This window comes from Neofelis nebulosa, chromosome 10 (genome assembly GCF_028018385.1).
Source record: "Neofelis nebulosa isolate mNeoNeb1 chromosome 10, mNeoNeb1.pri, whole genome shotgun sequence".
Taxonomy (NCBI): domain Eukaryota; kingdom Metazoa; phylum Chordata; class Mammalia; order Carnivora; family Felidae; genus Neofelis; species Neofelis nebulosa.
In genome coordinates this window covers 103,030,038-103,039,869 of record NC_080791.1, presented here as the reverse complement: position 1 = coordinate 103,039,869, position 9,832 = coordinate 103,030,038, and the positions used below count along the sequence as shown (strand labels likewise).

Genomic DNA, 9,832 nt, shown 5'->3' with positions numbered 1-9,832 from the left:
CTGAAACTCTGGAATGGACCTTTAAGGAAGATGACCTAACAAGCCACTCATGGTATAGATTCAAGAGCAGCATGTTTGGACCACACTAGCCTCATTCCTTCCTGAACCAATAACCCAATCTTCCTAATGAAATTGTGAACAGGCCACACAGCCAGTTTCCACCCCCTGAGATGGGACTCGACATAAGGTCTAAGGGGAGGGGGGGAGGGGTGCGGTATACAGGGAACTTGGCCAGGACTCCTCAGAGTTCCAATCCGGGCACTACCACTGACTGCGACAGCAGGACACCGAGGGGCAGTGGCAAAGAGGAACCAGCTTCGTTCCCTACAGGAACTGCAAATGAGCTTTGAGACTAACACGAGTCAGGAGTTGTCATGAAATCCCACAAGATTTGTCTTTACCCTCTGCGCCGTGTGGGGAGGACGAGATAATGAGCCCCTGCCGCAGTGGGCTGTCCCTCACAAGGCTGGCTCTTCCTGGGAGTCCCGAGGCTGTCCCAGTTACCGACACGTGATTCAGGGACAGCCTCTGTGCACACCACATCCCTCCCACAAAACCATCCCCCAAAAGCATTTTAAATATCTCGCTGGTTTGCTTGGTAAGGAGAAACCTAGAATCTCCCAGCTACATTCATCTGTTTGAGCAATCCCAGCTGCTCTCTACAAAATGCTTAAAGGAACCAGATCGATTTGGTTCCAAACCGCAGATGAATCCAACTGGATTATCCCACCAGGTAACTAAGATATAATTGTGACCTCGGTGATGTTGTGAGGACACTAGCCTGGACGTAAGGTGCACACAAGCTAGAGAAGGTGAAACTGGTCAAAGAATCCGCCCACTGTCACCCAAACCCGCCATCTAATGGGACCATGTCCAGACTGGGATTTCAGATCTGGTGTGAAAGACACAAGTAAGATTGAGTCTTTTTTTTTTTTTTTTTTTTAGAAACCCATAGCTGTAATCTCTTTGGGTTTGTGCATCACTAAATAAGTTTTATTTTTTATTTTTTTAAGTTTATTTATTTATTTTGAGAAAGAGAGAGAGAGATCACAAGCAGGGGAGGGGGCAGAGAGAGAGGGAGGAAAGAGAGAATCCCAAGCAGGCTCTGCGCTGTCAGCACAGAGCCCGATGTGGAGCTTGAACTCACAAACCACAAGATCATGACTTGAGCCGAAATCAAGAGTTGGACACTTAACCAGGGCACCTGGGTGGCTTAGTCGGTTAAGCATCTGACTTTGGCTCAGGTCATGATCTCACCACTCGTGGGATCTCACCAGCCCTGTGTCAGGTTCTGTGCTGACAGCTCAGAGCTGTGTCTCCCTCTCTCTCTGCTCCTCCCCCACTTACTCTCTCTCTCTCTCTCTCTCTCTCTCTCTCTCTCTCTCTCAAAAATAAATAAACATTAAAAAAAGAAAGGAGCTGGACACTTAACCTACAGAGCCACCCAGCCTCCCCTCACTAGGTAAATTTTAGAAAATATATTCCGCCTAAGCGTGAAAGCATATCATATTTGTCTTTCTCTGACTGACTTATTTTACTTAACATAATACTCTCTAGCTCCATCCACGTCATTGAAAATGGCAAGATTTCATTCTTTTTCATGGCTGAGTAATATGCATATATATATATATATATATATATATATATGCCTATATGTGTGTGTGTGTGTGTGTGTGTGTGTAGTATATGACCACATACGTATAAATAAGATATATATATGGGGCGCCTGGGTGGCTCAGTTGGTTAAGTGTCCAACTTCGGCTCAGGTCATGATCTTTCGGTTTGTGAGTTCAAGCCCTGCATCGGGCTCTGTGCTGGCAGCTGGGAGCCCGGAGCCTGCTTTGGATTCTGTGTCTCTGTCTCTGTCTCTCTCTGTCCCTCCCCCACTTGTGTTCTGTCTCTCTCTCTCCAAAAAAAAAAAAAAAAAAAAAAAAAAAAAAAAAAAAAATATATATATATATATATATATATATATATACCACATCTTGTTTATCATAGGGGAAGAAAAAAGAGAGGCAAACCAAGAAATAAACTCTTAACTATGGAGTACAGACTGATGGTTACCAGAGGGGAGGAGGGTGGAGGGATGGGTGAAATAGGTCAGAGAGGTTAAGGAATGCACTTGTGAGGAACACCGGGTATTTTGTCTGGAAGTATGGAATGACTACATTATACACCTGAAAATCATATTATACTGTATGTTAACTAACTGGAATTTAAATAAAAACTTAAAAAATATATATAAACAGTTTCATGGGGCAGGGATGGGGGACTAGACTGCAGAGCTTAGACCCAAGACTTCACTGTAAATCACTACACTTCCCTGTGATTACACTGGAGGAGGGATTCATCTTACATACTAGAGCTTTGGCTTTGGAATAAGACAGACCTGGGTTAGAATCTGGGCTTTTAGGGAGGGCCTAGCTGGCAAATTTGGTATAGCATGAGACTCTTGATCTGGGGTTGTGAGTTAGAGGCCCATGTTGTATAGAGATTATTTAAAAAAAAAAAAAAAATCTCGGCTTTTTCACTGACTAGTTGAGTGACCTTGGACAAGTTACTTACCTCTTCACATTTAATTTCCTCCAGGACAAAATATTGCCTGTTTTTTGGGTCATTGTGAGGATTATATGAGATAATGTATACAGGATGTTTAACATCCTGATCAGCACAGAGAAGTTGCTCAATAAATGGATACCAAGATTAGGAAGAGCACCCCAATTCTGGGCTCGAGGACACCAGGGTTAAGATCTAAATATCTTTGGGGGCTCTGGGTCACTCAGTCAGTTAAGCATCGACTCAGGTCATGATCTCACAGTTCATGAGTTGGGGCCCCATGTCAAGCTCTGTGCTGACAGCTCGGAGCCTGGAGCCTGCTTCAGATTCTGTGTCTCCCAATCTCTCTTCCCCTCTCTGCTGTCTCTCTCTCTCTCTCTCAAAAATAAACATTAAAAAATATATATATATATATATATATATACACATATATATATGTGTATATATATACGTATATATATGTATATACATATATGTATATATATATACGTATATATATACAAACATCTTCTTTTTCCAGCTGTGAAACCACAGGCAAAATATTTAATGTCTGTAAACCTCAGTTTCCTCTACTATAAAATAAAAACAAATATTTTCTCTTCTAATGCCATCAGATTGGAATGAAATAAACCCCTCACGGTGCTCAGCATGCTTCCTGACTCAAGGCAAGAACTCATAAATATTGACAATAATATTTTTAGACCAATCCCAACAAGGTGAGGAAAGTTAACTTTGTGGAGCTCCTTCACTGTCCCAGGTGGACACAACCTCAGCAAGAAGGGGAAACAAGAGTTAGGGAGAAGGTTCCAAGTGAAAGTAAGCACAAGATTTAAGACCCAGGTCCTTTCTGAAGGCTTCCTCCTGGGTAAGATCATCTCTCTCTCCCCATCCCCTCCAGAGATCTCATATTCATCTGCGTTACATATTATAATCAAAATAGATCACAAGTAATAATGTCAACCCATAAGTGTCCCTAAGCCTTCCTAAAATGTCTGTTGGCCATAAACCTTGGCTTTCCCTCCTGGAAGCTGTTCTGGGTTCAGGGAGTTTGTTGCCATCCTCTCCTCTGAGCCCAATCCAAGCTGCTGGTGCCCCAACCCCTTTCTTAAACAAGATCACACAAAACTGGGTGTGACCAGCTGGTTCTGAAATTCTTCCTTCTGGGAAGTATTCTGGAAATTGCATTTCTAGAAAAAAAGCAAATTCTACCACATTAGGGAAAAAATCCATTCTAACTTTAAAAAAAAAAAGTTAATGTTTTTACTTATTTTTGAGAGAGAGACAGAACGAGTGGGAGAGGGGCAGAGAGAGAGAGAGGGAGATACAGAATCTGAAGCAGGCTCCAGGCTCTGAGCTGTCAGCACAGAGCCTGATGCGGGGCTTGAACTCACAAGCCGTGAGATCATGACCAGAGCAAAAGTTGGACACTCAACCAACTGAACCACCCAGGCGCCCCCATTCTAACTTTTCAAAAACCCATTATTTATTTCCTATTTTATCATTGAGCAAATTGGGATTATAATTGGTTAAGCAGTTTCTTCAAGAACATACCAAAGGAGGGATATGGCCCAGCTAAGTCTGCCTTTACCCAAAAAGAAAGAAAAGCCATGAACCACCAAAAAACTCCAAAGTCAAACTTAGTCCCCTTTCCCCATGTAAGTTGAGTATTTGCCTAATAATCTCAGAAATGCTATGATTTTAACTGTTGAGACTTGGGTCTGTAGAAAAAGTAATTTGCTCCCCTAAGGGGACAGCATGATGTGAAGCAAAGACCACAGAATTTGGAGGTAGAGAGTCCCAGATTCAAATGTTGCTTCTGTTTCTTCCTAGATGTCTGGCAAGTTGGGTAACCTCCTTAACATCTCTGAGCCTCGCTTTGCTCATCCATAAAATAGCCAAGCCTGTACCCAACTGTCAGGGCTGCTGAAAGGATTAGAGTCGAAGTATGAGGTGGACCCTAACGCGTGTGGCACAAACCCAGAGTGGCTGCAGCTGTAACCCAGTGACCTGGGCCACCTACTCTCCAGTCATGTGCATTGAACAGTCTTATCTCCGAATCAAAGGGAACCCCAGGACCTCACCACAAGATGGACAGAAAACGGTGTATGATAATTTCAGAATTAGAGATTGAGAAAGATGTTGAAATTAGCTGAGCTTTGCAGGAAGGATCTGATTATCTAAAGAACTGCAGAGAGATTCTTTTCGTTTCATCAATCATAAAAATGCAGTTAAGTATGGGAAAGCAGCAAAACAAATTCATAGCAAAGAGCACAGAATTTGCTATCAAACCACTATCATTCAGAACCCAGCTCTTCCACTTATTAAACTAGGTCACCTTAAACAAATTCATCTCCCAGAAGTTCAAATTCCTTACTAGTAAAAAAAAAAAAAATTAAAAAATAAATAAGACAACAACCCTCAAAGGGCTGTTTCCAGGATACAATAAGATGATTTTTACAAAGCCTCACCATCTTTAGCAGAATGGTTAAGTAAATGTGCTGTAAGCATACCAAGGAGACCATAGCAAAATCAGAAATAAAAAACTAGGCTTACCTAGATGACATGGACAAATCACAAAAACATAGTGCATATGGGGAAAAAAACAAAACAGGACTTACAGCACAAGATCATGTATACAAAATTTAAACCGCACCAAAATCACTGTCTTTTTTAAAGATACACATATTTTTAAATCAATATGAAAGGACGAAGTGTAGGAAGATATATATTTTGCATACACTAGACTGCGTACCTGTGAGGAGCAGGAGAAGGATTGGGGATGGAGAAAGAAGGAGGGAAAAATAATAAAGTGAAAAAGAGCCTTGCCTTGATCAATAATGATGATTTATCTGGAACTGGCAAGTATGATTACTCAATTTCAGACTTAACATCCCGTAAGTAACTACAAATCACTTGAAATAGTGACTGCGTATTTTATTTACTCAGTAGTTTGTAGCTAAGGAGTATGCAGGTTATAATAGGAAAATCCTTCCAAAAACCTCATTTAACCCATATACCTAGACATACGCATCATGATTTGTGAGAGATGTAAAAACTTCAATGATCATATAGCCTAGCCCCGCCATTTTGCAGAATTGAAAGTAAAGTCCAAGGAGGGAAAGTGAATTTTAAAGGTTACTCAGCTAGTTAGTGTCTGTCCTAGAGGTGACAACCGTTGAAATTGACCGTACAAGAAAGCCTTCCAAAGAAGCTAACTCATCTCCAGACCTAGCTGCTGGAGTCAGGTATGGGGAACAGCTTCAGGAGACCATGTTTTATATGATGTGCCAGTGTCTCTCTTTCACTAATGACCTCTGATTCAAGCTGGAGGAGGCTCCCAAGATTGAAATGGTAAAGACTAGGGGTACCTGGCTGGCTCAGGCAGAAGAGCATGAGACTCATGATCTCAGGGTTGTGAGTTCAAGCCCCACATTGGGTGTAAAGATTGCTTAAAATAAAAATAAATAAGTAAACTTAAAAAAATAAGTGATAAATACATTAGGTAAAATAGTAAAGGAGCACCTGAGTGGCTCAGTTGGTTGAGCATCCGAGTTCAGCTCAGGCCTGATCTCACTGTTCATGAGTTCAAGCCCCACGTCAGGCTCTGTGCTGACAGCTCAGAGCCTGGAGCCCACTTCAGAGTCTGTGTCTCTCTCTCTCCCTCTCTGACCCTCCCCCACTTACACTCTGTCTCTCTCTCAAATATAAACATTAAAAAATTTTTCAATGGTAAAGATTAAAGAGAAAGACTGTTATTTTTTTTTTGTTATTACTGAGATATAATTGACATATAACATTGTGCAAGCTTCAGGTGTAAAGTGTGTGGTTTGATTCATTTATAAGCTGCGATATGATCATAGTGTTGGCTAACATTCCGTCACTTCCCATAATGATCAAGTGTTCTTTTGTGGTGGGAACAAGTAAGAACCAGTCTCTTAGCAACTTTGAAGTTTGTAACACAATATTGTTGGCTATAATTCAATGTCTACAATACAATGTTGTTGACTATAGTCACTCTGCTGTACATTAGATCTCCAGAACTCGTATCTGCCAGTTCCAAGTTTGTACCCTTAAACTACATCTTTTAATACCATCTGACTAAGTAGTTTTTGAATACATGCTGAATAATTACGTCACAAGAAAAGAAAGCACATCGGTGGGTAACACGAGGGAATGCTCAACATAAAGAGCAGATTCGTCGTCCTCCAACTTCTGAAAGCCTTTTATGAGAAGAAAGAATTAAATTTGCTGTGCGTGTCTGGAAGGGGTAAAACTAAAACCAATTATGTTGAAGACGAAGAGAGAGAGGAAACAGATCCAAAATGAGCATTAATGGGTAGAACTGTCCACAGATGGAGGTTCATACAGTAGCTAGATGACCAAGCAGAAGGTACGTAGTACAGGACACTTCAGCATCCCATGGGGATTAGGACACTTGCTGACCGGGTTCTTTCCAAATCTGAATCTCTGTGTCTCTTGTCTTCACAGGAATTTCCAAATGCAAACCCAAATTAATTTGAATCAGAAACACCAGCTCAGGGCTCAGCTCCAAAAAACGTGGAAGAAACATAGATGCCCACCGAGACTCGGCCACGTACAGGATTTCCCAAAAACAAGCTCTATAAGTTGGCCCAGAAATATAAAGCTAACTTCTGCCATAGAAAGAATCTGTCCTTCAATTCTGGGATGTTGTTGTTGTTGTTGTTGTTGTTGTTCATTCTCACCCTCAGATCGATTGTCTATATTGAATCCATGGACGCGAATAATCTTACTATGGTAACAGAGTTCATTCTCATGGGCTTTACTGACTACCACATGTTGGAGATTCCCCTCTTCCTGACGTTTCTCATTTTCTATATCATCACCCTTCTGGGGAATGTGGGGATGATCATTCTGATCCAAGTGGATGTCCAACTCCACACTCCCATGTACTTCTTCCTGAGCCACCTCGCCCTGCTGGATGCCTGCTACGCCTCGGTCATCACTCCTCAGATCCTGGCCACACTGGCCACAGGTAAGATGGTCATCTCCTATGGCCAGTGTGCTACCCAGTTCTTTTTCTTCACCTTCTGTGCAGGCACAGAGTGTTTCCTGCTGGCAGTGATGGCCTATGACCGCTATGCTGCTGTTAGCAACCCACTGCTCTACACTGTAGCCATGAATCCTAGAATTTGCTGGAGTTTGGTGGTGGAAGCCTATGTCTGTGGGATGTTAGGGTCCATTGTGCGTACCACATGCACCTTCACCCTCTCCTTCTGTGACCACAATCAGATCAACTTCTTCTTCTGTGACCTCCTGCCCCTGCTGAAGCTCGCCTGCAATGACACAACAAACACTGAGATTGTCATTGTCTTCTTCGGCAACTTTGTGATCTTGGCCAACGCGTTGGTCATTCTGATATCCTACCTGCTCATCATCAAGGCCATTCTGAAGGTGAAGTCTCCAGGTGGCAAAGCCAAGACTTTCTGCACATGTGCCTCCCACATCACCGCTGTGGCCCTTTTCTTTGGGACCCTCATCTTCATGTATCAGCGGAGTGGCTCGGGCAAGTCCCTGGAGGAAGACAAGGTCGTGTCTGTCTTCTACACTGTGGTCATCCCCATGCTAAACCCTCTGATCTACAGCCTGAGAAACAAGGATGTGAAAGCAGCCTTCAGAAAGGTCACTGGTAGACTCCAGGTGTCCCTGAGTGTGTAGATATGAGTGATAGGACCTTACCTCCTGGTCCATTTTCTTCCCATATCAATATATCCTAACAGGCACCAGCACTCTATGCAACTTAGCCCCACAAATAGAGAGAAGGTAGATGGGTGTCAGCAGGCACACAAGAAAAACTGCAAATATGGTAAAATTCATTTCCAGCAACCCCATGGTGCTTTCTTCTTCTCCCCATCTCGCACCTCCAGCCCATTCCTTAGCATACAACAGTCTTATGATACTGCCTGATATCTTCACTTACAGAATGTCAGGGGTCCAGGGGGCCTTGAGTTTATCTCATCTCACCCCAAGTCTTTGCAGCTGTCCTTGGCTTTCCCATCTTTTCCTTCTCATTTTTTTCCTCCCATTAATACTGCCTTTTTCTATGTCAAAGATTCTATCTGGGGATTCTAGCGATCAATGCTAAATAGTCCTTTGTCTTCTTTTAATAGATGAGTGACTGATCACCTCAGCAAGCAGGGAGTGCTATATAAGACAAATCTGAGTCTCTAAGTGGCCAAGGGAAGGGAGTGTTTGAGAAACAGGCCTTTCTTCTCACCATTCTAGTCTCTGGTCACTTTCCTTCTTGCTCATGCCACAACAATGGAATTTGCAAGCTGCCTTTCCACCTGATCACATCCCACTGGCTTTGCTGTTCCTGCTGTGTAAGGTTACTCTGACATCTCCAAGATGAACTAAAGCCACCTTACCTTTGGCTCCTCAAAGGCCAACTCGCTGGTTTCTGCGGGACACGACGCATTGCTTCTCCTCTCTATTCCCATTGCCTGCCTTGTAGCAAGCCTCCCATTTCCAGGAACAGCAATGTTAGAGAACAAAGACAGGTATAAGGAAAACATTAAACCACACATTATCTTCGCTGGCAGAAGGTTTAGTAAGAGGGGGAATAACTAAATCCTCTATTTAGTTAAAGAGACCACAAAAACCCTTCAGGGCAAATTCTGCTTTGCTCCTTAGGGAACTCACCCCAAATCCAGAGTCCGGACCAAATGAGCTCTCAATAATTACTTTTGAACGGATTTTTATGGCACATGCATGGTCTCATTTGAGCCTCATGGAAACTCCGTAAAGCAAATAAGAAAGACAGGGCTGAATAGAAGATTCCTATTTTGCAGTTAAGAGAATGCTTTCTCATAGTCCCTTTGGACCTTTGCTTAAAGTCTCTTTGTTCAGCATATACAGCAGGAGACAAGGCACAGCTTTCAGACTCAGGCTTGTATCTGAATCCCGATTCTCCCACTAATTCACTGTGAAATGTACCGTAAAGGGCTTCATTTCTCAGATCTTAATTTTCCTCAGGTCTAAAACAAATGTAACAACTCCTAATTCAAGAGCATATTGTAAAAATTAAATGAGGTAAGGGGCGCCTGGCTGGTTCAGTCAGAAGAGCATGCAACTCTTGATCTTGGGGTTGTAAGCTTGAGCCCCACGTTGGGTATAGAGCTTCCTAGAAACAAATAAATAAACTTAAATTTTTTTAAAAAAAGGTAAAATCTTAAACTAAATAAATAAGTGAGGTGATGAATAAGAAATCTCCTAGCATAAATCCATTGCTCAATAT

At 42.4% G+C, this 9,832-nt stretch overlaps 1 protein-coding gene across 1 annotated transcript; it reads left to right on the top strand.

Moving 5' to 3' along the window:
• Positions 1-7,308: 7,308 nt before the first annotated feature.
• On the top strand, positions 7,309-8,253 carry LOC131487886 (olfactory receptor 9I1-like). The gene has a single exon (XM_058689071.1). It carries the CDS (start codon positions 7,309-7,311, stop codon positions 8,251-8,253), a length of 945 nt encoding a protein of 314 aa, XP_058545054.1.
• Positions 8,254-9,832: the final 1,579 nt, after the last annotated feature.

Coding starts and splice junctions, on each gene's coding strand:
- LOC131487886 (XM_058689071.1), top strand. CDS start 7,309: ATGGACGCGAATAATCTTACTATGGTAACAGAGTTCATTCTCATGGGC.